Source organism: Symphalangus syndactylus, chromosome 13, assembly GCF_028878055.3.
Source record: "Symphalangus syndactylus isolate Jambi chromosome 13, NHGRI_mSymSyn1-v2.1_pri, whole genome shotgun sequence".
In the NCBI taxonomy this organism is placed as follows: domain Eukaryota; kingdom Metazoa; phylum Chordata; class Mammalia; order Primates; family Hylobatidae; genus Symphalangus; species Symphalangus syndactylus.
Window position 1 is genome coordinate 59,455,722 of NC_072435.2, and position 27,450 is coordinate 59,483,171.

The following is a 27,450-nucleotide window of genomic DNA, read 5'->3' on the forward strand; positions in this document are numbered from 1 at the left end:
AATCCCCTGTCAGCACATGCCAGGCGCGTTCCTTGGTGCCTCCCCAGCCTCCATGACCCCAGGGCCTGGCTTAGGCTGAGAAGATGGGAGAAGTCAGATCTAGGTGGTCTCCCAGCTCAGCAGGGGAGCAGCCAGCTGGGCCCCCAGGTCTTCCCTGCCCTAATACATGACCTTGGCTAGTCCCTTTCTTTCTTTCTTTCTTTTTTTTTTCTTGAGATAGTCTTGCTCTGTTGCTCAGGCTGGAGTGCAGTGGCATGATCTCGGCTCACTGCAACTTCCACCTGCCATGGCTTGAACCTCCCAGGTTCAAGTAATTCTCCCACCTCTGTCTCCCAAGTAGCTGGTACTACAGGAATATACCACCATGCCTGGTTAATTTTTGTATTTTTACCAAAGACAGGGTTTCGTCATGTCGGCCAGGCTGGTCTCGAACTCCTGACCTCAGGTAATCCATCTGCCTCGGCCTCCCAAAATGCTGGGATTACAGACATGAGCCACCGTGCCTGGCCTCCCTTCCTTTCTTGAGTAGACATCAGTGCCTAAATGATGTTAGGGATCTCTGCTGGGGAGTATGCAAGAGTGAGTGTGACAGGCTGGGAGAGTGTGGGAGAGAGGGAAGATATCCATGTGTGTATGTGGGTGTGAGAGTGGGGAAGGTTAGAGTGAACTGTGATCTGTAATAAGCATGTGGAGAGCATGTGTGTGACAGTGTCTTATGTGGGAGTGCACAGGGTGTGGGCGGGAGTAAAAGGCAGAGTCCAATTCCGCCGGCCCCCAGTGTGGGTGTAGTGTGAGCCCAGAGTGGGTGCCCTTTGGCAAGGACTGCGTGAGCTTTCTTCTGCCTCTTTTTCTTGCCCTCTCCCCCACCTCTTCTTTCCTTCTCCATTTCTCTCACTCTCCCTCCCTCTATCCATCTTGATTTATCTTTCTTTCTTTTGAGATGGAATCTTGCTCTGTTGCCCAGGCTGGAGGGCAGTGGCATAATCTTGGTTCATTGCAGCCTCAACTTCCTGGGCTCAAGTGATCCTCCTGCCTCAGCCTCCTGAATAGCTGGGACTACAGGTACACACCGCCACTCCAGCTAATTTTTAAAAATTTGTTTGTAGAGACAGGGTCTTTCTCTATTGCCCAGGCTGGAGTGCAGTGGTGTGATCACGGCCCATTGCAGCCTCAAACCTCCTAAGCTCAAGTGTTCTTTCTCCCTCAGCCTCCTGAGTAGCTAAGACTACAGGCCTGCATCACCACTCTGGCTATTTTTTTTTTTTTTTTTTTGAGAGGGAGTCTTGCTCTGTCACCCAGGCTGGAGTTCAATAGTGCGATCTTGGCTCACTGTAACCTCCGCCTCCCAGGTCCAAGCGATTCTCCTGCCTCAGCCTCCCAAGTAGCTGGGAATACAGGTGTTGACCATCACACCTGGCTAATTTTTGTATTTTTAATAGAGACAGAGTTTCGCCATGTTGGCCAGGCTGGTCTTGAACTCCTGACCTCAGGTAACCCACCTGCCTAGGCCCCCCAAAGTGCTGGGATTACAGGTGGGAGCCACTGCACCCGGCCACTTGCCTAATTTTTTTAAATGTTTTTGCAGAGACAGGGTCTTGCTATATTGCCCAAGCTTGTCTGGAACTCCTGGGCTCAAGCAATCCTCCCATTTCGGCCTCTCAAAGTACTAGGATTACAGGCGTGAGCCACCGCACCCGGTCCTTGATTTATCTTTCTTTTTTTTCTTTTTTCTTTTTTCTTTTTTTTTTGAGACGGAGTTTCACTCTTGTTGCCCAGACTGAAGTGTAACAGTGTGATCTCGGCTCACTGCAACCTTCGCCTCCCGGGTTCAGGCGATTCTCCTGCCTCAGCCTCCCTAGTAGCTGGGATTACAGGCATGCGCTACCACGCCCAGCTAATTTTTTGTATTTTTAGTAAAGACGGGATTTCTCCATGTTGATCAGGCTGGTCTCGAACTCCTGACCTCAGGTGATCTGCCTGCCTCGGCCTCCCAAAGTGCTAGGATTACAGGCATGAGTCATTGTGCCCAGCCGATTTATCGTTCTATCTTTCTCCATCCGTTTGAGACTCTCTCACTCTCTGTGTTAAGTGGTTAAATCTCAGTCAATCTTTATTTCACTATGTCTCTCTATCTCTACATGTCTTTGTTCTTCTGTTTGTCTCTGTTCTCACCTCTGTCGCTCCCCTCACCCCACACTCTGTCTCACACACACCAGGAGCTCCATAAATATTTGTTCTCAGCCACACTCTGACCACACCTCTTTCTCTTATGTGTCTCTCCATCTCCCAGTGGCTCCGCTCATCACATCCCTGGATTTTATAACCATATGCTGGTGGGCCTGCCCTCCCCGCGTGCACATACACTCGCCTGGGATAAGCTTCTGCCTGCTTAACTCCTGCGGGAATTGGAAATGCTAGCTTTCTCCCCACCTCCCCAAGACCCCCCCAGTCTTGTTCCCCAGGAGCAAGATGAGGCATCTGGCCCCAGCCCCCAGCTTCATCCTCGATGCTGGCCTTCCCTCTTCCCTCACATGCTTGACTCCTTGCCCTCCTCCCACCTCCCCTCTCCCAACTGCCCCCTACACCCCCTGGGAAATGGGCTGGATGCCGAGCTGGGAGAGCAGCTCTGTCCTGGGGGCCCTCGCCAGATGGTGTCCCTAGGGGCCAGAGCATGGAGCTGTCCCTTGCTGGGGCCTTTAATTAGCACAAACCTTCCACCCTCCGACTTGGCTGTTTTCCTTCTCTGCGTGGTCCTGGGACCTTGGGCTCTCCATCTTTCCATGTCCGTAGCCCCAGAGAGCCAGGAAGGGGAAGCGGCGTCAAGTGCCTGGAAAAACAGCCCCACTACTTGAGTTCCTCCCTAAGACTCAGGAGTTCCAGCCCCATGTCCATCCTGTTTCAAAATCCAGGCACTAGATATGCCACATAGAATCCAGGAGTGTAGGCCCCCAGATCCCTCCCCTCTCAGACCCTGGGGTCTCAGTCCCTTCTCTCCAAGTACTCGGGAATTTGGGCCTCTGATCCTCCTGGCCACCCTACCCACCCCCGCAACCCCCCACTCCCATACACACACACACACACACATGCGCACACACACACACACACACACACACACAGGACTTAGGACAGATGTTCACCGTCTGATTTCCAAATCCTCCTGGGCCTGTGTGGGGGTGGGGAGAGATTGGCAGATAAATCCACCGACTCTAAGACTTAAGACCAGATATTCTGACCCCTGTCACTCTCTTCCAAGTGCACCATGCTGCAAGCAGGAGACCTAGGAGTTGAGTCTCCAGCCTCTCAAGGAACCGAGAGATCAGGCCATCAGCGTCTCAGCCAGCGAAGGCCTGAAACACCAGTCCCTTACAATCCTGTAAGTCCAACCCCCACTCCCAATCCCACCCCCGCATTTAGGGACACAGAGTCTGAGCCTAAGAACAGTGGAGAATCTGAATGTGGACCCTCCAGTTCTTACAGGTCCAGGAATGTCAGATCAGGGTCCCAGCCCCCCAGCCCTCCTTCAGGCTGCTCGGGGTCCCTCCCACCTGCTCGGCCAGCTGCGCAGCGTGGGAACGCCCCAGCTGGGCTGCATGGAGCCGTCAGGACAAGCTGCGCGGTTCCCAGCCTCCTTGCCTGCCCCGGCCCGGCGCCGCCGCCTCGCAGCCGTCGCCCGGCAACCAAGCCGAGGGGCCGGCCGGCAGAGTGGGGAGAGGGGCTGGGCCCGGACTACGGGGTCCTGGGAAAGGAGGGGCCGGGGGCCTGGATTTCTGGGTCTTAGGACGTGCTGTAGTTTGCAGCAATAGCAAGGGAACAGAGGGGTATTTTAAGGAGGGGTTTTGAGGCAGGGGGAGTCGAGGCAGGGGTCCCAACTGTCCCCCAGGTAACGGCATGCCCTCTTCCCGACCCGCAGGCCCAGGGGAGCCCAGGATCCCGCCTCCCCCAGGGCGCGGAAACTGGCGAGGCCCCGGGGGCTCCCATTTATAGCTCAGTTTCCACTTAGCGCAGTCCCTCTAGGACCTGGGCTGAGCAAGTTTCTTCCACTGTCTCCCTTCCCTCCTCCTCACCCCCTTGCCTGCCCCTCAACCCCGGCAGGGCGCAGGTGTCCAACCCAACCGGGACCCCCTCCTCGAACCCAGGTGTTCCTACTCCCAGACCCCAATTGAGCCGGGGGCGCCCACCCGCCGGGGGACCCCGCCCTGCGTCCCCCATTCATCCGAGTCTCAGCCGCGGGAGTTTTTCAATGGGAAGAGGGCGGAGCTCTCGGGGGGGGCGGACCCGGGCGGGGCGAGCGGGATCCGGCCCTCTTGGGGTCTCCCAGAGACCCAGGGCGCGGAACTGGCAGGCGTTTCAGAGCGTCAGAGGCTGCGGATGAGCAGACTTGGAGGACTCCAGGCCAAAGACACGGGTTCTCTAGGCTGGGGCGAAGAGTCGAGCGTGAAGGGGGCTCCGGGCCAGGGTGACAGAAGGCGTGCTTGCGAGGAAGAAGTTGACGGGAAGGCCCGTGCGACGGCAAATCTCGTGAACCTTGGGGGACAAACGCTCAGGATGCGGGTCCCCGCCCTCCTCGTCCTCCTCTTCTGCTTCAGAGGGAGCGCAGGTACCGCACGAGGGGAGCGGAGGAATATGGGGTGGGGGTGGGGGGGTTGCTTGCGGGCTGCCGCTTCACTAGGGAGAAGGGAGCTGGGGGCTGGGACTCCTGGGTCCTGAATGAGGGGGCCCTTGAAGGTGCTAAGCTCAGCCCTGCTGCCCCTAACTCTCCTAGGCCCGTCGCCCCATTTCCTGCAACAGCCAGAGGACCTAGTGGTGCTGCTGGGGGAGGAAGCCCGGCTGCCGTGTGCTCTGGGCGCCTACTGGGGGCTAGTTCAGTGGACTAAGAGTGGGCTGGCCCTAGGCGGCCAAAGGGACCTGCCAGGTAAGACTGTTCTCTCCACGCTGGGACGGGCTGGCTAGGGGTAGAGTTGCTGGGCTCGGCTGTACCTGCAGTTTCTATTTTGACACTTTCAAGTTTGGGAAATTGATGGGCTCGGGTAAACATTTAGGAGTCCTGATTTTTGAGCTGCTACTTTGGGGGTGACCCATAGAGTTTGGGAATTATTATGTTATTGCCAAATAGTACATAGGCCAGGTGCGGTGGCTCACGCCTGTAATCCCAACGCTTTGGGAGGCTAAGGCCAGAGGATCGCTTAAAACCAGGAGTTTGAGGCCAGCCTGGGCAACATAACAAGACTTATCTCTACAAAAATATATATATATATATTTTTAAACAAATTAGCCAGGCGTGGTGGTGTGCATCTATAGTCCCAGTTACTCAGGAGGCTGAGGTGGTAGGATTGCTTGAGCCTAGGAGTTCAAGGCTGCAGTGAGCATGATCAAGCCACTGCACTTCAGGCAATGGTGAGACCCTGTCTCAAAAAAAAAAAAAAAAAAAAGAGAGAGAGAACATAAATGCAAAAAAATACAGTAAATATAAACGGAAGATTTACCAAATAAAATAGACACTCACACAGCCAATACCCAAGTCCATTGCTGGCTCCCCAGAAGCCCCTGTATTCCTTTCCCCTATCATAGCCCCCCTCCCCCTCACTCCAGAAGTAGTATCTAACCTAATTTTTATGGCAATCACTTTCTTGCTTTCCTTTCTGACTTTATTACCCCCAAGTTTGCAGTGACTTTGGGTTGGGAGGTAGTTAGAGTCTCTCTGGGCCCAGTACACACTTTTTAATAGTGTCTTACCACCAAATGTGTGGGCTAGTTTTCTGGTGGGGGATGTCTGGGGATGGATGCCTGAGGCCAGGATCTCAGAACCATGGCATACTGACTGCCTCCTCCCTGACTCCAGGGTGGTCCCGGTACTGGATATCAGGGAATGCAGCCAATGGCCAGCATGACCTCCACATTAGGCCCGTGGAACTAGAGGATGAAGCATCATATGAATGTCAGGCTACACAAGCAGGCCTCCGCTCGAGACCAGCCCAACTGCACGTGCTGGGTAAGGACCTCGCCCACTTGTCCCTCAGGAGCCCAAGAGGGCAGCCAGTACTAGCAGTGAGTAGCAGAGTCCAGGGAGCCCAGGGGGGTGGTCAATTGGAGCTGAGAAGATCAGGATCCATCTCTGACCCCAAATCCACCTTGCAGTCGCCCCAGAAGCCCCCCAGGTGCTGGGCGGCCCCTCTGTGTCTCTGGTTGTTGGAGTTCCTGCGAATCTGACATGTCGGAGCCGTGGGGATGCCCGCCCTACCCCTGAATTGCTGTGGTTCCGAGATGGGGTCCGGTTGGATGGAACCACCTTCCATCAGGTCAGGTCCAAATTCCTGTGCTAGCCTTTGCCCATTGAGAGAAACTTGGGGTACATTCCGACCACAGGCTCATCCAGAAGAGAAGACATGGGAGGGCAAAGGTTCAAGGGTTTAGACTCTTGAAATATGATGCAGGGTAAAGATTCCAGGGCCAGACTACCTGGGTTCAAATCATGTCTCAGCCACTTGCTAGTTGATTGATCTTGAGTAAATTAATTAACCTCTCTGTGCCTCAGTTGCCTTATCTATACAATCGGGATGATGATAGCATGCATGTCATAGGGTACAGTGAGAATTAAATAAATAAGTACCTATAAATGCCCAGAAGAGTGACCAACACATAGTGAGCATTATATAAGTAAGGCAAGCTTATCCAACCTGCGGCCCATGGGCTGCATGCAGCCCAGGACGGCTTTGAATGTGGCCCACCACAAATTCATAAACTTTCTTAAAACATTATGAGACTTTTTTGTAATTTTTTAGCTCATCAGCTATCATTAGTGTTAGTATGTGTGGCCTAAGACAATTCTTCTTCCATTGTGGCCCAGGGAAGCCAAAAGATGGGACACCCCTGATGTAAGGGGTAGATGGCATTATTATTCTTATCCATCCCTCCAGACCGTGCTGAAGGAAGGGACCCCTGGGTCAGTGGAGAACACCTTAACCCTGACCCCTTTCAGCCATGACGATGGAGCCACCTTGGTCTGCCGGGCCCGGAGCCAGGCCCTGCCTGCGGGAAGGGACACAGCTATCACATTGAGCCTGCAGTGTGAGTGCAGCTGGCCCTGGGAAAGAGGGGTGTGGGGCCCTGACTCCTGGGTATGAGGAAGGAGCGGACTGCGGTGCCTGGGGAATGAGGAAACTGGGGCCTGGACTCCTGGATCTAAGAGTGCAGGAGAGGGCCGGGTATGGTAGCTCATGCCTGTACTCCCAGCACTTTGGGAGATCGAGGTGGGAGGATCATCTGAGGTCAGGAGTTCGAGACCAGTCTGGCTAACATGTCGAAACCCCATCTCTACTAAAAATACAAAAATTTGCTGGGCATGGTAGCACACGCTTGTAATCCCAGCTACCTGGGAGGCTGAGTCAGGAGAATCACTTGCACCCAGGAGGCAGATGTTACAGTGAGCCGAGATCATGCCACTCGGCAACAGAGTGAGACTCCGAGCAGGAGAGGACAGACGGCTGGGGTCCCTGGGAAAAGAGAAAGCTGGGCCTTGACTCTCACATCTGGGAAAGTAGGAGAGGGCAGAAGGCTGGCACATTGAGGTAACTGGGGGAATTGGGAACTGAAAGCCCAGACTCCTGGCTCAAAGGGAGAAGGGGATTAGAGGCCCAGACTCCTGGAGTGGAGGAACCAGGGACTGGACCCCTAGGCCAGTGACGGAGGTGTTCCTGGTCCTTGCCCATCTGACCATCGTCCCACCCTCACAGACCCCCCAGAGGTGACTCTGTCTGCTTCGCCACACACTGTGCAGGAGGGAGAGAAGGTCATTTTCTTGTGCCAGGCCACAGCCCAGCCTCCTGTCACAGGCTACAGGTGAGGACGAAGACCACCTCTCCCCAGCCCCAAGAGTGAGCTTGGGAAGGGCTGGGACCTGAGTAGGTGTGCCAGAGAGCCGGGACAACGCTAACAGCGCCACCATTTCCTCAGGTGGGCAAAAGGGGGCTCCCCGGTGCTCGGGGCCCGCGGGCCAAGGTTGGAGGTGGTGGCAGACGCCTCGTTCCTGACTGAGCCCGTGTCCTGCGAGGTCAGCAACGCCGTGGGTAGCGCCAACCGCAGTACTGCGCTGGATGTGCTGTGTGAGCTGGGGCGGGGCTGTGGGTGTGGTCAAAGGTGGGCATGGCTTTCAGGGCTGTTGAGGGGCGGGGCCGGGAGAGTGGGCGTGGGGTATTAGGAGGAGGAGAGTGTGGACTTGGGGCATATTCTTGCGCCCTAGAGGGTGTGGTGTTTCTGTGGGGCTGATCCCGGGTCAGGGGCTGCATTCCGCCCCGGCCATGTGACCCCTAGTCTCCTTCGTCCAGTTGGGCCGATTCTGCAGGCAAAGCCGGAGCCCGTGTCCGTGGACGTGGGGGAAGACGCCTCCTTCAGCTGCGCCTGGCGCGGGAACCCGCTTCCACGGGTAACCTGGACCCGCCGCGGTGGCGCGCAGGTGCAGCCCTAAATCTGAGGCGGTGGCTGGCGGGGGACCAGGCTTTCTTGCAAATCCGGCTTCTGACGCCCCTTCCCTGTCGCAGGTGCTGGGCTCTGGAGCCACACTGCGACTTCCGTCGGTGAGGCCCGAGGACGCAGGCGACTATGTGTGCAGGGCTGAGCCTGGGCTCTCGGGCCTGGGGGGCGGCGCCGCGGAGGCTCGGCTGACTGTGAACGGTGAGAAGGGGGGGCTTCCTAGGGGACCTGGCCCGTCCTGGGATAGGGATCGAACAGACGGTGCAAGGGCTAATGCAGTGGGAGTGGCCTGGAAGGAGCTTTACACCCAGCGGGGGTTGGAGACCGGACCTATTGAAGGCAAGGCTTTTAGGAGAATCGGGGTTTGGAGGCGGCGTGGCCTGATTGATTGAGGTTAGCGGAGAGTGCGCTGGACAGACCTGGCTTTGTTACAGCCTTTGGGGAGGGCAAGACCTCTCCTGAGTGACCCACCGTCTCCATCCCAGCTCCCCCAGTAGTGACCGCCCTGCACTCTGCGCCTGCCTTCCTGAGGGGCCCTGCTCGCCTCCAGTGTCTGGTTTTCGCCTCTCCCGCCCCAGATGCCGTGGTAAGGAAATGTCACTCCTCCTGTGACCCATCCAGCCGTGATCCCTGACCTCCCACCTGGCCCCCCGAAACTACTGTGACCATTTCTGACTTCCCAGACATCCCTCCTGCTTCTTCCTCCCCTCCTCAGTCTCCTCGGTGTCCTCCCTCTTTTGTGCCCCCAGGTCTGGTCTTGGGATGAGGGCTTCCTGGAGGTGGGGTCGCAGGGCCGGTTCCTAGTGGAGACATTCCCTGCCCCGGAGAGCCGCGGAGGACAGAATCCGGGCCTGATCTCTGTGCTACACATTTCTGGGACCCAGGAGTCTGACTTTAGCAGGAGCTTTAACTGCAGTGCCCGGAACCGGCTGGGCGAGGGAGGTGCCCGGGCCAGCCTGGGCCGTAGAGGTGAGACCCCAGCCCGAAGACCCCAAATCTGGAGAGTCTAAACCCCACAAATGCAGGGATCCCCCAGCCGAGGGATGCAAAACCTCAGACCCTCAAATGCAGAGACCTCCAAACCTTGGGAGTCTCAAAACTGTGGGCTCATTGATTCCCAAGACACCCCCCCAACCACAAATGCCTTCGCATTCTGAATCCTAAACTGAGACTCCTCCCACCTAGGGGCCCCAAAAAGGGAAACTCCAACGATTGCAAAGCAAATTGCAAAGTAAAGGACCCCTCAAACTCTAAGACTCCTTAAAGCCAGGGAGTTTAAACTCACTCTCAAACTTAGGGAACCCCAAATTCAAGGGCCTTTGAATCTCCAAATGTGCAACCTTTTGAACCCAGGGATCCCAAACTCAATCCCTGAGCCCCCGCTTCCTGGTTCCCCCCAGCCTTCTCAGGATGTCCCCTCTGCTCCCTGCAGACTTGCTGCCCACGGTGCGGATAGTGGCCGGAGTGGCCGCTGCCACCACGACTCTCCTTATGGTCATCACTGGGGTGGCCCTCTGCTGCTGGCGCCACAGCAAGGGTTAGTGCCTGAGCCCCGGCCCAGCTCCCCAGGCCCCAGCCCCACACACGCCCTGCCTGCCCAGTAACCTGACCTGGCCTTGGGCCTTGGCTCCAGTCCCATTTCCAGCTCTGCACAGGGCTTAGCTCGCCTTCAGGTTCTGGTTCCCTCCTTAAGCCCTAACTAGACCTTCCCAGGGTCACACTCCTAGGTGGGAAGGATTCTTACTGGTTTCCAACAGCCCCACCCGATCTGCCTCATTGGTTCCCAGTCCTCTCTCTTCCCGCTTATTGGTCTGCACACATTGTGACCCCGCCCATCGCTTAACTCCACCGGTCGCTGTTTGTCAGCCTCAGCCTCTTTCTCCGAGCAAAAGAACCTGATGCGAATCCCTGGCAGCAGCGACGGCTCCAGTTCGCGAGGTCCTGAAGAAGAGGAGACAGGCAGCCGTGAGGAGCGGGTAGGATGCCGGGGTCCCCAGACCCGACTGTGCCTCCAGACCCAATTACTAGCCCAGTCCCCAGAGAGCTCCCAAATTCAAATAGGACTCTAAGGCCTGGCATGGTGCCTGACGTTGGTAATACCACTTTGGGAGGTGGAGACACAAGGATCACTTAAGGCCAGGTATTCGAAGCCAGCCTGGGCAGCATAGCGGGACCCCATCTCTACAAAAATACAAAATAAAATAAAATAAAAAATGAACCGAGTATGGTGGCACACACCTATAGTCCCAGCTACTCAGGACACTGAGGTGGGAGGATCCCTTGAGCACAGGAGGTAGAGGCTGCAGTGAGCTATGATTGCACCATGCACTCCAGCCTGGGCTACGGAGCAACACCCTGTCTCCTTTTTTTTTTTTTTTTTTAAAGTGGGAGTGCTCTAGTTTTTTTTTGTTGGTTTTTTTTTTTGGCAGAATTTCACTCTGTCACACAGGCTGGAGTACAGTGCTGCGATCTCAGCTCACTGCAACCTCTGCCTCCCTGGTTCAAGTGATTCTCCTGCCTCAGCCTCCTGAGTATCTGGGATTACAGGCGCCCACCACCATGCCTGACTGATTTTGTATTTTTAGTAGAGATTGGGTTTCACCATGTTGGCCAGGCTGGTCTCAAACTCCTGACCTCAGGTGATCCACCCGCCTCGACCTCCCAAAGTGCTGGGATTACAGGCATGAGACTCCACGCCTAGCCTGAGGGCTCTAGTCTTTTTTCTTTTTTTTCTTTTTTTTGAGACGGAGTCTTGGTCTGTTGCCCAGGCTGAAGTGCAGTGTCGCGATCTCGGCTCACTGCAAGCTCCACCTCCCAGGTTCACACCATTCTCCTGCCTCAGCCTCCGGAGTAGCTGGGACTACAGGCACCCGCCACCATGCCTGGGTAATTTTTTTGTATTTTTAATAGAGACGAGGTTTACACCGTGTTAGCCAGGATGGTCTCGATCTCCTGACCTCGTGATCCGCTCGTCTCGGTCTCCCAAAGTGCTGGGATTACAGGCATGAGCCACTGCACCCAGCCAAGGGCTCTAGTCTTAACAGTGACCCCACACCCAAATGTCACCCAAGTCCATGACCCTGACCCAATTATTCCCTAGGCCCAGTATGTCCCCACAGCCCTTTTTTTTTTTTTTTTTTTTTTTTTTTTTTGAGACAGAGTCTTGCTCTGTCGTCCAAGCTGGAATGCAGTGGTGCAATCCCGACTCACTGCACCCTCCACCTCCCAGTTCAAGTGATTCTCATTCCTTAGCCTCCTGAGTAGCTAGAATTACAGGCGCCTGCCACCACGCCTGCCTATTTTTTTGCATTTTTAGTAGAGACAGGGTTTCGGCATGTTAGCCAGGCTGGTCTCAAACTTCTAGCCTCAAGTGATACTCCTGCCGCAGCCTCCCAAAGTGCTGGGATTACAGGCATGAGCCACCGCGCTGGCTTCTCACAGCCCTTTTATTGTCCTGAGTGCGGTCCCCAGCTCTCGGGTGCTCTTACTCCCTCCTGCCTGGCCTCTACTGGCTGGCTGAAGGTCCTTGGGGTCTGGCATTGGGAGGGGGGATCCTCTGACTATTCCCTCTCACTCAGTTCCCTCCCCCAGGGCCCCGTTGTGCACACTGACCACAGTGATCTGGTTCTGGAGGAGGAAGGGACTCTGGATACCAGGGTGAGTGTTGGGAGGGGCGGGGCTCCCTTCATTTTGTTTCCATCTCTCTCCTATGCTTGTCCTCTCCTTTTTCCTTCTGTTGTCCTCAGAGCTGGGACTCAGCTCCTCACCCCACTCCTCCTGCCCCCTGGGCCATCTCACCCAGCTCCCAGCCTCAGTTTGCCTATCTGCGGAATCTGCCCACACATCTGTCCCAGCCCTAGCCTCCATCTGGAGCCCCAGACCGGGGCTCACTCTGCATGTGCTCTCCTCATCACGGTCAAGCCCCCTTTCAGCCACCAGGTCCTACACTGGCCCCACATCTCCCCAAACCTGTCCTTCCTCTGGGGTCCTACCTCAGGACAGCCACATTGACTCCAGGCCATCCCCAGGCCAGAGCACTTCTCTGTCTCTCTCTCCTCTGTACCTAGCACGTGCCATTCTCTTTTTTTTTTTTTTTTTTTTGAGACGGAGTCTCACTGTGTTGCCCAGGCTGGAGTGCAGTGGTGCAATCTCAGCTCACTGCAACCTCCGCCTCCTGGGTTCAAGCCATTCTCTTGCCTCAGGTTCCCTAATAGCTGGCTAATTTTTCTTGTATTTTTAATAGAGATGAGGTTTCACCATGTTGGCCAAGCTGATCTTGAACTCCTGACCTCAAGTGATCTGCTCGCCTCTTGGCCTCCCAAAGTGCTGGGATTACAGGCGTGAGCCACCGTGCCCAGTCGACATGCCATTCTTTTGGCCTGAAACACTCCTACCTTCCTTCCCATGTCTACCTAATTCCCTCCTTTAGTCCTTCAGTCTCAGCTCAGACATTTCTTGTTCTAGGACGCCCATGCTTCCGTCATGACAGCCCAATCATTCTGCCTGTGTTCCACCCATCACAGCCATGACCACTCTGATCTGGGCTTCCTTATCCCACCCACTATGCTGACGGCTCTGCCATCACAGCCCCTGTCACTGCCTATGCCTTTCCCAGGCACAGCCCTGACCTCTCTGGGTACCGTCTCATGATCTGTCATTTTTCCCTTGGTGTGGGATTCTGTGAGGACACAGTCCAGCTCTACCCTGGTGACATGCCTTGTAGCAGCAACACAGGGTGTGACACTGAATCAAAGCCTAGAGGCTGTTGGGCAGGTGAGTGCCTCTCTCCTGTTCCCTCTGCACCTTCCACACTGACACCCCTCAGCAGGCCTATATCTCTCCGTCTCTACCTTTCTCTGCCTGTGTCCTACCCCTTTGCCTCTTGTCACTGTTCCTCTGTCTCACTTTCTCTCTCTCCCAGTCCATGTGTGTCTCTGTGTCTCTGCCCACCCCTGTCTCTTTTTGTCTCTCTCAAGGTCTGGTCTATTTCAGAGTGTTTCCCCATCAGTGACCCTCATCCCCCCTGCACGCTCACAGGCCTTACTGAGTCCCATTTGTCCTCTCAGGACCCAACCAACGGTTACTACAAGGTCCGAGGAGTCAGTGTGAGCCTGAGCCTTGGCGAAGCCCCTGGAGGAGGCCTCTTCCTGCCACCACCCTCCCCCCTTGGGCCCCCAGGGACCCCTACCTTCTATGACTTCAACCCACACCTGGGCATGGTCCCCCCCTGCAGACTTTACAGAGCTGGGGCAGGCTATCTCACCACACCCCACCCTCGAGCTTTCACCAGCTACATCAAACCCACATCTTTTGGGCCCCCAGATCTGGCCCCTGGGACTCCCCACTTCCCATATGCTGCCTTCCACACACCTAGCCACCCGCGTCTCCAGACTCATGTGTGACATCTCTCCAATGGAAGAGTCCTGGGATCTCCAACTTGCCATAATGGATTGTTCTGATTTCTGAGGAGCCAGGACAAGTTGGCGACCTTACTCCTCCAAAACTGAACACTAGGGGAGGGTAAGATCATTACATTTGTCATAAGCATTTGTATAGAGTCAGCTCAGCCAAAGGGGATGCCCCAAGTGGGAGCAACATGGCCACCCAATATGCCCACCTATTCCCCGGTGTAAAAGAGATTCAAGATAGCAGGTAGGCCCTTTGAGAAGAGATGGGGACAGGGCAGCGGATGTTGGGAGTCTGGGGCCAGGATGGAAGTTGTTTCTAGCCACTGAAAGAAGATATTTCAAGATGACCATCTGCATTGAGAAGAAAGGTAGCATAGGATAGATGAAGATTAAGAGCATACCAGGCCCCACCCTGGCTCTCCCTAAGGGGAACTTTGCTCGGCCAATGGAAATGCAGCCAAGATGGCCATATACTCCCTAGGAACCCAAGATGGCCATCATCTTGATTTCACTTTCCTTAAAGACTCAGAAAGACTTGGACCCAAGGAGTGGGGATATGGTGAGAATTACCACTGTCGGGGCAAAGGGGAATCTTGGGATAGAAATATTTATGTTTAATAATAAAAAAAGGTCAAAGAGGCAAGTGTGTCTTAGGGAGTCTACTGGCATTATTACTCTCCATCAAGGAAGGGGTCCATTAGACCGCTCCCAAGGTCCCTCCTCTACCCTAGCCTATGAGGTGGCTGTAGGAGTAAAACTGTGAGCCACCTCTCAGCCTCTTGCTACCTGCTAAGCACTCTAGGCTCTTTTTTTTTTTTTTTTTCTTGAGACAAGGTCTGGCTCTATGGGCATGATCTCAGCCCACTGCTACCTCTGCATCCTTCCACCTTAGCCTCCCAAGTAGCTGGGACTACAGATGCACACCACCACACCCGGCTAATTTTTGTATTTGTTTGTAGACAGGGTCTCACCATGTTGGCCAGGCTGGTCTCAAACTCCTGACCTCAAGTGATCTGCCCACCTAGGCCTCCCAAAGTGCTGGGATTACAGGCGTGAGCCACTGTGCCCAGCCATGGGCTCTTTTAATATACATCTTCACACACACACACACACACACACACGCACACACACACACACACACACACTAGTTGCAAACAGAAAAGTCACACACATAGGCATGTTTGCACAGACACATGCATAGATGTCCACACAGTTACACACATGTGACAGGGCTGCCCCAGGGGTCCTGGGGAAGACTGAATTCTACACTTTCATTAGAGGAGACAAACAAGTGAGCCCTAAAGTGGAGCAGGGAAGGGGAGAGTATGGGTAGGAAAATGGCAGTCCCCTGGTCCTTACAGCAAGCGTGGAGATCCAGACCCTAATCCTGAGGTGCTGCATCCACAGTGGGCATGGTGCTGGTGCCTGCTTGGATGATCCTTAAAGAAAGGTCCTGGGGGCTTTGGTTCATGTATCCTTGAGCTAGGAGTTAAAGGTCCAATCCCCTGGGGCCCTTGGGAAGCAGAGCAGGAAGAGTGAACTCCTGGGTCTGAAGGAGAATGGGCTGGGGGCTTGGTCTCTGGTCCTGAGAGAGAAGGTGCCCAGGCTTCTGGATCTGAAAGAGGAGGGTACTAGGTCTCAACTGCTGCCTTCTTGACTGGGGACATTTTGGAGGCCTGTATTCCTGAGCCCTCAACAGAGGAATTTACTAGGGGACGGGGGTCTCTGATGCTTGTATCCTTGGAAAAGGACAAAACTGTGAGTGTGGGTCTAAAGAGGGTGAGAGTCCTGCGGGAGAACTCAAAATCCACAACGGGCGGAGCCCATAGCCGGACTCCTGGCTGGGCCCTTCATGCGGCGGGACGCCTGGAATCTCGAGGGGCGGGGGCCTGGCGCAGGCTCCCGCCCGGGGTTCCCGACCTGCTCCACTCTGCGCGAAGCCGCCACGCTATTGTCCTGGCCAGGAAGGCGGGGCCGGCGCGGGGCGGGGCTGGCGGCGCCGGCGCAGCCCGGGGGCGGCGGGAGGAGGAGGTGGCGGCGGTGGCGCTGGGAGCTCCTGTCACCGCTGGGGCCGGGCCGGGCGGGAGTGCAGGGGACTTGAGGGCACAAGGGCCGGGACATGGGGCCCGCCAGCCCCGCTGCTCGCGGTCTAAGTCGCCGCCCGGGCCAGCCGCCGCTGCCGCTGCTGCTGCCACTATTGCTGCTGCTTCTGCGCGCGCAGCCCGCCATCGGGAGCCTGGCCGGTGGGAGCCCCGGCGCGGCCGAGGTGAGGCCGGGCCGGGTCCTGGGGGATGGGGGAAGGGGCGGGACCGGGTCTCTGGACGTCGGCGCGGACATGTCCAGGGCAGAAAGCGCGGTCTTTCCAGCAAGGTGGTCAGCCCCCAGGCGCCCCCAACCGCATTTATGAACCCAGGGTTCCAGGCCCCAGCTCCCCCATCATCCGACGTCCCAGCCCCCTCCCACCCCGAGCATAGGAACTGGTCTATTCAGAGCCCCTGGTCCCAGAAGTCCAGCCCCCTCTCCAGACCCAGGTGACTCGGCCCCAACCCCCTCCCGCCTGGACATAGGACCCACCAAGCAGCGAGGCACTTAGATATAATAATCCAGACCCCTTGTATTCTGTGGACCCATATGGAGGCCCTTGCAGCCTCCCAGGACCCAGGAGTCCAGTCCTTCAGTCACCACCCACCCCAACCAGATGTAGCTCTCCAGTCCTCAAGGACCTGGTGTCCAGGACTGTAGGCCCCTGAAGCCAGGCCTTGTCACTTTGCATCCTGCAACGGGAGCCTGAGCAAGGGATGGAGGGAGGAGGGGCCAGAACGCCTGGGTTCTGGCCTCCTCCTCCGCGATTCAGGTTTAACCCCTTCGGGCTCCAGAGCGGCTGCGCTGGAGTGGGGGCGGAGTCTGTTTCCGCGGCAACAAGGCAGAAAGAATCCCAGGGGACCCGGGTCGCCATAGTAACGGGAGAGCTGGGGCGCCCCCGCCCTACGGGAGCTGTTTCCCAGGGAACGGTGCCTCCATGGAGGCGGTGTGCGGTGCTTGGGGGAGGGGGCTGGTGCTAGGGGTCTCGGTCCTAGGGTAGGGAGCAAAGAACCAGGGGACCCTCATGCCAACGCCCCCCGGGCCCTCACTGTCCTCTCCACTTCCAACCAGGCCCCGGGGTCGGCCCAGGTGGCTGGACTATGCGGGCGCCTAACCCTTCACCGGGACCTGCGCACCGGCCGCTGGGAACCAGACCCACAGCGCTCTCGACGCTGTCTCCGGGACCCGCAGCGCGTGCTGGAGTACTGCAGACAGGTGGGCGGGGCCAAGAGGGAGGGGCGGGGCCAGCGGGAAAGCGGGCCCCAAACGAGGCGGGGCCGCCCATAGAAAGCTAGACTTGAAAAAGGCGTGGTCCAAGGTGCCGCGCGATCTAAGGCGTGGAGGCTGGGGGGCGTGGCCAATAAAGAGGCGCAACTATGCTAGGGCAGGGGACCTGTTTTGAGATACTAAGTCAGGAAAAGGGGAGAACCGCGAGATAGCCAGAGAAGAAGTGGAATTTAGGAATCTGGTGGTCCTTGTAAAGAGTAGAGGTGTGGGGGGAGTGGCGAAAGGATAGGCGGGGCTAAGACAGAAAGAGACCTTAAGGACCAGCAAGATGGGGAAAGGGGTGGAGCCCAATGAGAGCGCGGAGAGCTGGGGGGGCGTGGTCATGAAAAAACAGATCTGTAACGGGAAGGGAGAGTTTTGGAGAGGCGGAATAGAGGAAAAGGCGGGGCCTAAAGGAGGGTGAGACCTTTGGGGAGACGAATCTGACTGCGGGGAGGGTTGACCAGAGAGGTGGGCTTAGAGGGACCTTCAGAAAGAAACAGCACAGGAAAAGAGATAGGGCTTAAAGATGACGGGACTTTTAAGGGAAAACTGCTAGTGGGCGTGGCCAATGAGCACAAGGAGCTTGGATATATCTAAGGCTGGTGGTGTGGAGAAGCAGGGCCTAGGGAAGCGATGTCCTCATGAATACTAGAGCCTTGAAAACGGGACCTGGCCGGGCGCGGTAGCTCACCCCTGTAATCGCAGCACTTGGGGAGGCCAAGGCGGACGGATCACCTGAGGTCAAAAGTTCGAGACCAGCCTGGCCAACATGGCGAAACCCCGTCTCTACTAAAAATACAAAAATTAGCCTGGCATGGTGGTGCGTGCCTGTAATCCCAGCTACTCGGGAGGCTGAGACAGGAGAATCACTTGAACCTGGGAGAAGGAGGTTGCAGTGAGCCGAGATTGTACCATTCCACTCCAGCCTGGGCGACAAGAGCAAATCTCCGTCTCAAAGAAAGAAAGAAAGAAAGAAAGAGAGAGAGAAAGAAAGAGAAAAGGAACCTGACTACTGGAGAGGGGTGGCTGGCAGGGGCGGGGCAGTGGGCTGATTGCCCCCATCTGATCCCCCCAGATGTACCCGGAGCTGCAGATTGCACGTGTGGAGCAGGCTACGCAGGCCATCCCCATGGAGCGCTGGTGCGGGGGTTCCCGGAGCGGCAGCTGCGCCCACCCCCACCACCAGGTTGTGCCCTTCCGCTGCCTGCGTGAGTCCCAGGCAGGGAGAGGGGAACTGAGGTGGGAGTTTCCGAGGGGCAACGTTCTGAGCCCCTCTCTCAGGCCCACATTAAGGGGCTGGGTGCTTGTGTCCTAAATGGGGCAGAGAAGCCTCTGAGGATAAAATATCTGGATTCTGAGGAGGGTGGGGTTGGTGGCTGTAGGAGGGTCTCACCCTGGTGTCCCGTGCTTCCCCAGCTGGTGAATTTGTGAGTGAGGCCCTGCTGGTGCCTGAAGGCTGCCAGTTCTTGCACCAGGAGCGCATGGACCAATGCGAGAGTTCAACCCGGAGGCATCAGGAGGCACAGGAGGTCAGGACCTTGGCCCACCCGTCCCCAGCCCCCACAACCCAGGAACCGGGACCCCTAACACCCTCCGCCACCAGATGGGCCACCAGCATCCTCTTCCCACTTGGGATCTAAGAATTTTATCCCCCAACCCCTTCCTCTAGAACCAGGAATCCAGGCTCCCAGCCTCATCAACCCCCAACCCTGGCAGCCCAGTTCCCCATCTACCCCCTCCCACCCCACAATCCTGGCATCTGGGCCCACTCTTCCCACAGGCCTGCAGCTCCCAAGGCCTCATCCTGCACGGCTCAGGCATGCTTTTACCCTGTGGCTCGGATCGGTTCCGTGGTGTGGAGTATGTGTGCTGTCCCCCTCCAGGGATCCCCGACCCATCTGGGACAGCAGTTGGGTGAGTGGGAGGGAACCCTCCGTGCCCATCTCAAGGTTCCTGAGGCAGGGGATGGAAGCCTGGGAGCCCAGGCCTGGGTTCTTACTGCCTGAGTCCTCTCCTGCTCCCTCAGTGACCCCTCCACCCGGTCCTGGCCCCCGGGGAGCAGAGTAGAGGGGGCTGAGAACGAGGAAGAGGAGGAATCCTTCCCACAACCAGTAGACGATTACTTCGTGGAGCCTCCGAAGGCTGAAGAGGAAGAGGAGGAGGAAAGGGTCCCACCCCCAAGCTCCCATACCCTTGCAGTGGTCAGCAAAGGTGAGGCAGTCTCTGAACCCCTGGGGCCTCTCCACCATAGAGGGAGAAAGATCTGGGGGAGTCTTGCTGGGGGGTGTCTTTGGGAGGGGCCTATAGGGGAAAGGCCCAACTGAGGAGAAAAGACGAGAGTATCTTTGGATAAAATAGAGGTAGAAGGGCTAACCTGCCAAGGGAGGGGGTGGTTTGGGGGTACTTGGGAGTAAAGGGGCCATTGGGTAGGTCTGGAGGATCATTTCAGGAAAGCTTGGAAGATGGTGTAATGGATTCCTAAGCTTTGCAAGAACAGGCCCAGTCCAGAACTACATCTCCCATAATGCCAGGCAACAGCGGTGGCTCAACTGGGTGCATGATGGTCTCCAGTGCACTCTAGGAAATGTGGTTCTCTAGGTAGAAAAGGTGACCTGGAGGTGGGCTGCAGACTGACCTCCTGATCCCTGGTCTTGCAGTCACTCCCACCCCGAGGCCCACAGACGGTGTGGATATTTACTTTGGCATGCCTGGGGAAATCAGTGAGCACGAGGGGTTCCTGAGGGCCAAGATGGACCTGGAGGAGCGTAGGATGCGCCAGATTAATGAGGTGATGATACCAGGGGCCCCAGGACCCCCTACAGTACAGAGCTCCCTAAATACCAGGAAATTACTCCAGGACACATTGATACTACCTCCAAAGGCTCCCTGAGCCCCTTTGACCTTGAGCTCTCAACACCACCCCCTAAGATGGCCAGAGATCCATGGCCCATCTAGAATCCCACTGAGACGCCACCAGGTTCTATGGAAACTCTGCTCTATGGTACTCTTTCACTTTATTGTTTTTTTTTTTTTATTTTGTTGTTGTTGTGACGGAGTTTCGCTCTTAACACCCAGGCTGGAGTGCAATGGTGTGATCTCGGCCCACTGCAACCTCTGCCTCCCGGACTCCAGCAATTCCCCTGCCTCAGTCTCCCGAGTAGCTGGGATTACAGGCTCCCGCCACCATGCCCGGCTAATTTTTGTTTTTTCAGTAGAGACAGGGTTTCACCATGTTGGCCAGGCTGGTCTTGAACTCCCGGCGGGAGGAGATCCACCCGCCTCGGCCTCCCAAAGTGCTGGGATTACAGGCATGAGCCACCACGCCCGGCCTCTCTTTCACTTTAAACTCCTTCTGGATCTTCCCTCTTGGGAACCCAAGAGCCAGCAAGACTTAAGGGATCTGGGGCCTCTAAAATCTTTTTTTTTTTTTTTGAGACAGAGTTTTGCTCTGTTTCCCAGGCTAGAGTGCAGTGACGCGATCTCCCACTCACTGCAAGCTCCGCCTCCTGGGTTCATGCCATTCTCCTGCCTCAGCCTCCTGAGTGGCTGGGACTGCTGGTACCCACCACCACGCCCAGCTAATTTTTTGTATTTTCAGTAGAGATTGGGTTTCACCGTGTTAGCCAGGATGGCCTCGATCTCCTGACCTCGTGATCCACCCACCTCAGCCTCCCAAAGTGCTGGGATTACACAGGCGTGAGCCACTGCGCCCAGCCATGGGGCCTCTAAAATCTTAAAGAGGGGTTGGGGGACTTGCCAGGTGGATCAGGGTGGATTCCAGGATCCTGAAGCTCCCCTCCCTACGCAGGTGATGCGTGAATGGGCCATGGCGGACAACCAGTCCAAGAATCTGCCTAAAGCCGACAGACAGGCCCTGAATGAGGTAGGACAGCCCCAGTGGGTCCTACTCATGCCTGTCCACCACCTGGAGCACGCTCAGTTTCACCTGGCTCTGGCTATTCCCTGCCCATCCAGTTCCACCCCTTCCCACCTATCTCAGCCTTTCCTGGCCCCATGCCTGCCCCTCTTAGCCGCCATCTGACCTGACACTGCTCTCCTCCCCAGATTGGCTATATTTGGCCCCATCTACACTTGACTTGCCTCTCAGGGCTGGCTCTGGAGTCCTGTCCCAAGCTAGGGCCCCTGCAGATGCAGCCAGGGCCTTCTTGGTCTCTCTTTGATGCATTCATGTCTCTATCAGGCCCCGCCCCCTGATTCTGGCCCTGCCGGGCCAATCTCACCTTTCTTAACCTGACCTACCCCATGGAGACCCCACTTATGTTAGCCCCCATTCCAGCTCTTGGTCCCATCCCTATCGTGTCACTTATGCACAGCCTGTCTCCAGTTTGACCCTGCCCAGGCCAGGAGCCCTGCAAGGCTTTGTCCCTTTCACCTTAACATTGGTCAGTTCTGCTCCCAGATTGTTCCCACTCAATCTTACACTTTACATCCTCATACTGGCTCCCAGTGGGCCTAGTCCCACCTCCACTCTGCCTGGCCCTGTAGCCCACCCCTTCCAGTCCATAACCTTTGGTTCTGCCCAGGCCTGGACCCCTGGAACGCCCCCCAACCCCATATAGCCCTGCCTTTCCAGGCTCTCTTTGACCAGGCTTTGACCAATCTTCTCCTCTCTTGACCCTGTGCCCACCCGCTCCCCAGCACTTCCAGTCCATTCTGCAGACTCTGGAGGAGCAGGTGTCTGGTGAGCGACAGCGCCTGGTGGAGACCCACGCCACCCGCGTCATCGCCCTTATCAACGACCAGCGCCGGGCCGCCTTGGAGGGCTTCCTGGCGGCCCTGCAGGCAGATCCGCCTCAGGTGCGGGGACCGTGGGGGCAGAGAGCAGAGGGTGAGAAGGGTCAGGGCGGGCTTGGGCATCCTGTGTCCCTTCCACAGGCGGAGCGTGTCCTGTTGGCCCTGCGGCGCTACCTGCGTGCGGAGCAGAAGGAGCAGAGGCACACGCTGCGCCACTACCAGCACGTGGCTGCCGTGGATCCTGAGAAGGCACAGCAGATGCGCTTCCAGGTGCTCACATCCTTCCAGCTCCCAAATGCACCGCTATTCCTCAGACACCAGCGCCTCAGCCTCTTCTCTTGTCCCTTAGACCCTCTTTCTGTCTCTTGGACCCCTTCCTATCCCCTGAACACCGCTTCTCTGCCCCTTCCCAGTCTCTCAGCTCTGCTTCCTGTCCCTGAAACATGGACCCTCACACGCTGTGCCTTTGACCCCTGTTTCTTGTCCCTTGGATTCCTACTCCCCCCACCCTCGATCCTATGTTCTGTCCCTTGGATTTCCACGGCCTTTCCCAGAATCCTCTTTCTTTTTCTTTTTTTTTTTTTTTTTTTTTTTTTTTTTTTTGAGACAGGTTCTTGCTCTGTCACCCAGGCTGGAGTGCAGTGTGCAATCTTGGCTCATTGCAACCTCCGCCTCCTAGGTTCAAGCAATTCTCCTGCCTCAGCCTCTTGAGTAGCTGGGATTACAGGAACCCACCACCACACCGGGCTAATTTTTTTTTTTTTGACAGAGTCTTGCTGTGTTGCCCAGGCTGGAGTGCAGTGACGGGATCTGGGCTCACTGCAACCTCTGCCTACTGGGTTCAAGCTATTCTCCTGCCTCAGCCTCCTGCTAGCTGGGACTACAGGCGGGTGTCACCATATCTGGCTGATTCTTGTATTTTTAGTAGAGACAGGGTTTCACCATACTGGTCAGGCTGGTCTCGAACTCGACCTCAGGTGATCCACCCTTGGCCTCCTAAAGTGCTAGGATTACAGGTGTGAGCCACCACACCCGGCCCCAGCTAATTTTTGTATTTTTGGTAGACACTGGGTTTCAGCATGTTGGCCAAGCTGGTCTCGAACTCCTGACCTCAGGTGATCTGCCCGCCTTGGCCTCCCAAAGTGCTGGGATAACAAGCGTGAGCCACCGTGCCCGGCCAGAAACCCCAATAACTTTTGCACCAATCTAATATTTTTAGTAGAGACAGGGTTTTGCCATGTTGCCCAGGCTGGTCTCGAACTCCTGACCTCAGGTGATCCGCCCACCTCGGCCTCCCAAAGTGCTGGGATTACAGGCATGAGCCACCGTGCCCGGCCAGAAACCCCAATAACTTTTGCACCAATCTAATATTTTTAGTAGAGACAGGGTTTTGCCATGTTGCCCGGGCTGGTCTCGGACTCCTGACCTCAGGTGATCTGCCCACCTCGACCTCCCAAAGTGCTGGGATTACAGGCATGAGCCACCGTGCCCGGCCAGAAACCCCAATAACTTTTGCACCAATCTAATATTTTTAGTAGAGACAGGGTTTTGCCATGTTGCCCAGGCTGGTCTCGAACTCCTGACCTCAGGTGATCCACCCACCTCGGCCTCCCAAAGTGCTGGGATTACAGGCATGAGCCACCACGCCCGGTCGAGAATCCCCTTCTTGTTCCTTGAACCCTCTTCCTGTCCCTCAGCCTCCTTTCTCCATAACTTCACTTGTTTTCCCTGGAACCCCTGTTCTGTGCGCTCAAATTTGAATTCCCCTTTCCTGGTTGTTTTCTTCCTGTCTATGAAACTCCATTCTGTGCTCTTGAACTCCAAATCTTGCCTTGAACCACGTCATTTCTATATGACCCTCCAATCCTCAATCTCTGTCTCTGGAATCCCCTCAAACCCCACTGTCTGTTCCTTGGAACTTATTCTTCAATTTCCTTCTCTTATGGCCCAGTTCCTGACCCTTGTACCACGTCCTGTCCATTGCATGTGCTGCTTTTCCTCGGTTGCTATCGAAGTCCTCCTTCATACTGCTTCAGTTTCCTCATCTCCAGCCTGCGTTGCCCAGTTCATCCTTCATGTCCACTCGCCCACAGGTGCAGACCCACCTTCAAGTGATTGAGGAGAGGGTGAATCAGAGCCTGGGCCTGCTTGACCAGAACCCCCACCTGGCTCAGGAGCTGCGGCCCCAAATCCGTGAGTGCCTATTACCCTGGCTCCCATTCCAGATCTCTGAGGGCAGATCTTGACTCCTAAATGTTGAGCCCCCCAATTTCATTTATTCCTCTGTAACAAACCAGCCTAGACCTTAGCAGTGAAAATCAACAACGATTTTTCTTTGTTCATGATTCTGCCATCTGGTCTGGGCTCAGCAGAGTGGTTCTTCTAGTGGTCTTGCCAGTGGTCAAGCATGCAGCTGTATTTAGCTAGCAGATCATCTTGGGGCTGGGAGTCTATCACAAATGGACATTTCTCCCTCTCCAAGGAAGCTCAGGGCCTCTCTTCTCCGTGGAGCCTCTCCATGTGGTCTCACCAGCAGGGTAGCTGGATTCCCTACGTGGTGGTTCATGCTCTCTAAGACATCAAAGTGGAAGTTGCTAGGTCTTAAGGCTTGGGCCCACATTCTATTTGTTAAAGCAAATTACAAATTCAGTCCAGATTCAAGGGAAGGAGCCTATGTGCATACCGGAAAGTGTGACCTACCACAGTCCCCAGATCTATTGTGGCTTCCTCCTGGATATCTCACACATAACCCTGATTCTCCTAGTATTTAAGAAAGCTGTCATCTTGAGCTGGGCGCGGTGGCTCACGCCTGTAATTCTAGCACTTTAGGAGGCCAAGGTGGGCGGATCACTTGAGGTCAGGAGTTCGAGACCAGCCTGGCCAGCGTGGTGAAACCCCGTCTTTACTAAAAATACAAAAATTAGCCAGGCATGGTGTCGCTTGCCTGTAATTCCAGCTACTTAGGAGGCTGAGGCAAGAGAATCGCTTGAACCCGGGAGGTGGAGGTTGCAGTGAGCTGAGATCATGTCATTACACTCCAGCCTGGGCAACAAGAGTGAGACTCTGTCTCAAAAAAAAAAAAAAAACGTAATCTTGAAACTTCAGCCTCCATCCTTCCTGCCAGCAGTGCCTCCATCCAGCTTCCCACTTTCTCAGATCACACTTCTGGCTACCCCACACTTGGGGCTGACTCTGCTGTTTGCATGATCTCCCACTTGCTCTACTATTAGGGTGCCCTCCACTCACCCCAATGCTCACTACCTCAGCCACCTTTCTGCATGTTCCCCTCAGAGGAACTCCTCCACTCCGAACACCTGGGTCCCAGTGAATTGGAAGCCCCTGCTCCTGGGGGCAGCAGTGAGGACAAGGGTGGGCTGCAGCCTCCAGATTCCAAGGACGGTGAGTGAGCCCACATATAGATGACCCCAGACATTGGGGAACAGGCCCCAGCCTAATTTGTAATCCCCTAGAGTCTGAGGGTGTCTTCACCACCATAGTGACTGGGAGAGGTTGGGGAGGAATGTCTAAGGTTGCGGGGGCCTCTGTAGGATCCCCAATCCTCCTCCTTAGTCCCTGGAAGGATGTTTCTCCACCTTTCTTTGCTGATACCCTCCTCTCTTCACTGCTCCACTGCCTTGCTTCCTCTGGCTGCCAGCAGACACCCCCATGACCCTTCCAAAAGGTGAGTGTCTCACAGTTAACCCCAGCCTCCAAATCCCACGGAATCCCTGAACCCAGAAGGAAACGGTGCCCATCCATTGGGAACCTCAGACCCCCTGGGGTAGAGTCCGATGTACTTTCCAATCCCCTCCTCTGGACCCTAAAGAATGAGATAGGGCCAGGCGCTGGTGGCTCACACCCGTAATCCTAGCACTTTGGGAGGCTGAGGCAGGAGGACCCCTTGAGGCCACGAGTTCTAGACCAGCCTGGGCAACATAATGAGACCCTGTACCTACAAATAATTTAAAAATTACCTGGATGTGGTGGGGCATGTCTGTAGTCCCAACTGCTCAGGAGGCTGACATAGAAGGATCACTGGAGCCCAGGAAGTTGAGGCTACAGTGAGCTGAGATTATGCCACTGCACTCCAGCGTGGGTGACAGAGTGAGACTCTGTCTAAAAAAAAAAAAAAAAAAAGAATGAGATCAGACTTGGGGGTAGGGTCCACAGAACAAGATGCTGCATCCCCTGAGAAAGAGAAGATGAACCCGCTGGAACAGTATGAGCGAAAGGTAAGTTAGTCAGAACTCTAGGCTCCCAAAGGGGAACAAGATCGGGGCCTATATGGCTGGGTACGAGGGAGGAGATGCTGGGGGCTTGGATTCCTTGTCCTGAGGGAAGAGGGAGCTGAGGACATGGAATTGAGATCCTAGAAAATGAGAGGGCTGGGGGACGCTGTCTTGGGCCCCTGGGGAGGAGGAAGCCAGCGCCAGGCTTCTGGGTCCCTGACACCTCCTGCTCCCCCAGGTGAATGCATCTGTTCCAAGGGGTTTCCCTTTCCACTCTTCGGAGATTCAGAGGGATGAGCTGGTAAGAGGAGGAACAGCCGGGTACCTAGGGGAAGAGGCCAGAGGTCAGCGGCCAGGCTGTGATTCCCAAAGCCACACAGGACACTCAAAGATGCCCTCTGCCCCATATCCTCTCGCTGCAGGCACCAGCTGGGACAGGGGTGTCCCGTGAGGCTGTGTCAGGTCTGCTGATCATGGGAGCAGGCGGAGGCTCCCTCATCGTCCTCTCCATGCTGCTCCTGCGCAGGAAGAAGCCTTACGGGGCTATCAGCCATGGCGTGGTGGAGGTGAGACCCAGGAGGACGACGTGTGGGAAGAGTTCCTGAGCCCGGGTGTGGGCGGGCTGAGAGGCCTGCGGGCAGTCCCGCCCCCGCACCACACTGTCCTGTCCCTCCCCTGCGTTGCAGGTGGACCCCATGCTGACCCTGGAGGAGCAGCAGCTCCGCGAACTGCAGCGGCACGGCTATGAGAACCCCACCTACCGCTTCCTGGAGGAACGACCCTGACCCGGCCCCCTTCACCCCTTCAGCCGAGCCCAGACCTCCCCTCTTCCTGGAGCCCCAGAACCCTAACTCCCAGCCTAGGGCAGCAGGGAGTCTTGAAGTGATCATTTCACACCCTTTTGTGAGAGGGCTGGAAATTCTTATTTCCCCTTTCCAATTCCAAATTCCATCCCTAAGGATTCCCAGATAGTCCCAGCAGCCTCCCCACGTGGCACCTCCTCACCTTAATTTATTTTTTAAGTTAATTTATGGCTCTTTAAGGTGACCGCCACCTTGGTCCTAGTGTCTATTCCCTGGAATTCTCCCTCTCATGTTTCCCTACTAACATCCCAATAAAGTCTTCTTCCCTACCAGGCCAGTCTGAGTCTCTGTGGGAGAATTAGTCTGTAACCACAGCTGGACGCGGTGTCATCGCTTCCCAGGCCGCCTTGGCCTCTTTAAACGGGATCACGGAGCTTT

At 56.0% G+C, this 27,450-nt stretch overlaps 2 protein-coding genes across 8 annotated transcripts; both read left to right on the forward strand.

Moving 5' to 3' along the window:
* The first annotated feature begins 3,216 nt into the window (after positions 1–3,216).
* On the forward strand, positions 3,217–14,517 carry KIRREL2 (kirre like nephrin family adhesion molecule 2). 6 transcript variants are annotated; one of them, XM_063615063.1, is made up of 16 exons: positions 3,217–3,373; positions 4,352–4,597; positions 4,763–4,912; positions 5,840–5,989; positions 6,136–6,296; positions 6,915–7,065; positions 7,731–7,836; positions 7,951–8,099; positions 8,322–8,449; positions 8,535–8,667; positions 8,952–9,052; positions 9,216–9,435; positions 9,899–10,003; positions 10,333–10,442; positions 12,058–12,123; positions 13,533–14,508. In XM_063615063.1, the coding sequence occupies exons 2-16, from the start codon at positions 4,369–4,371 to the stop codon at positions 13,866–13,868; spliced, it is 2,295 nt and encodes a 764-aa protein (XP_063471133.1). In that variant the 5' UTR covers positions 3,217–3,373; positions 4,352–4,368; the 3' UTR covers positions 13,869–14,508. The 6 variants fall into 6 exon arrangements, with proteins under 6 accessions (XP_063471133.1, XP_055093190.1, XP_055093187.1 ...); XM_055237215.2 differs by lacking the exon at positions 3,217–3,373 and having other exon boundaries at positions 4,037–4,597; positions 13,533–13,571; positions 13,841–14,517; XM_055237212.2 differs by lacking the exon at positions 3,217–3,373 and having other exon boundaries at positions 4,037–4,597; positions 13,533–14,517.
* A 1,368-nt stretch (positions 14,518–15,885) lies between these two features.
* Positions 15,886–27,344, forward strand: APLP1 (amyloid beta precursor like protein 1). 2 transcript variants are annotated; one of them, XM_055237219.2, is made up of 17 exons: positions 15,886–16,140; positions 17,028–17,171; positions 18,301–18,433; positions 18,642–18,754; positions 19,006–19,139; positions 19,252–19,436; positions 19,883–20,013; positions 21,034–21,108; positions 21,885–22,043; positions 22,122–22,250; positions 24,074–24,173; positions 25,272–25,379; positions 25,639–25,662; positions 26,142–26,212; positions 26,448–26,510; positions 26,632–26,775; positions 26,896–27,344. In XM_055237219.2, the coding sequence occupies exons 1-17, from the start codon at positions 15,994–15,996 to the stop codon at positions 26,992–26,994; spliced, it is 1,959 nt and encodes a 652-aa protein (XP_055093194.1). In that variant the 5' UTR covers positions 15,886–15,993; the 3' UTR covers positions 26,995–27,344. The 2 variants fall into 2 exon arrangements, with proteins under 2 accessions (XP_055093194.1, XP_055093193.1); XM_055237218.2 differs by having other exon boundaries at positions 15,888–16,140; positions 25,636–25,662.
* The last annotated feature ends 106 nt before the right edge of the window (positions 27,345–27,450 follow it).

Excerpts from the sequence above, each read along its gene's own strand:
- KIRREL2 (XM_063615063.1), top strand. The coding sequence starts at position 4,369 with ATGAGCAGACTTGGAGGACTCCAGGCCAAAGACACGGGTTCTCTAGGC. Across the intron at positions 5,990-6,135 it reads AGCCCAACTGCACGTGCTGG|TCGCCCCAGAAGCCCCCCAG; the intron begins GTAAGGACCTCG and ends TCCACCTTGCAG. Across the intron at positions 9,053-9,215 it reads CTCCCGCCCCAGATGCCGTG|GTCTGGTCTTGGGATGAGGG; the intron begins GTAAGGAAATGT and ends TTGTGCCCCCAG.
- APLP1 (XM_055237218.2), top strand. The coding sequence starts at position 15,994 with ATGGGGCCCGCCAGCCCCGCTGCTCGCGGTCTAAGTCGCCGCCCGGGC. Across the intron at positions 18,755-19,005 it reads GGCATCAGGAGGCACAGGAG|GCCTGCAGCTCCCAAGGCCT; the intron begins GTCAGGACCTTG and ends CTCTTCCCACAG. Across the intron at positions 24,174-25,271 it reads GGAGCTGCGGCCCCAAATCC|AGGAACTCCTCCACTCCGAA; the intron begins GTGAGTGCCTAT and ends TGTTCCCCTCAG.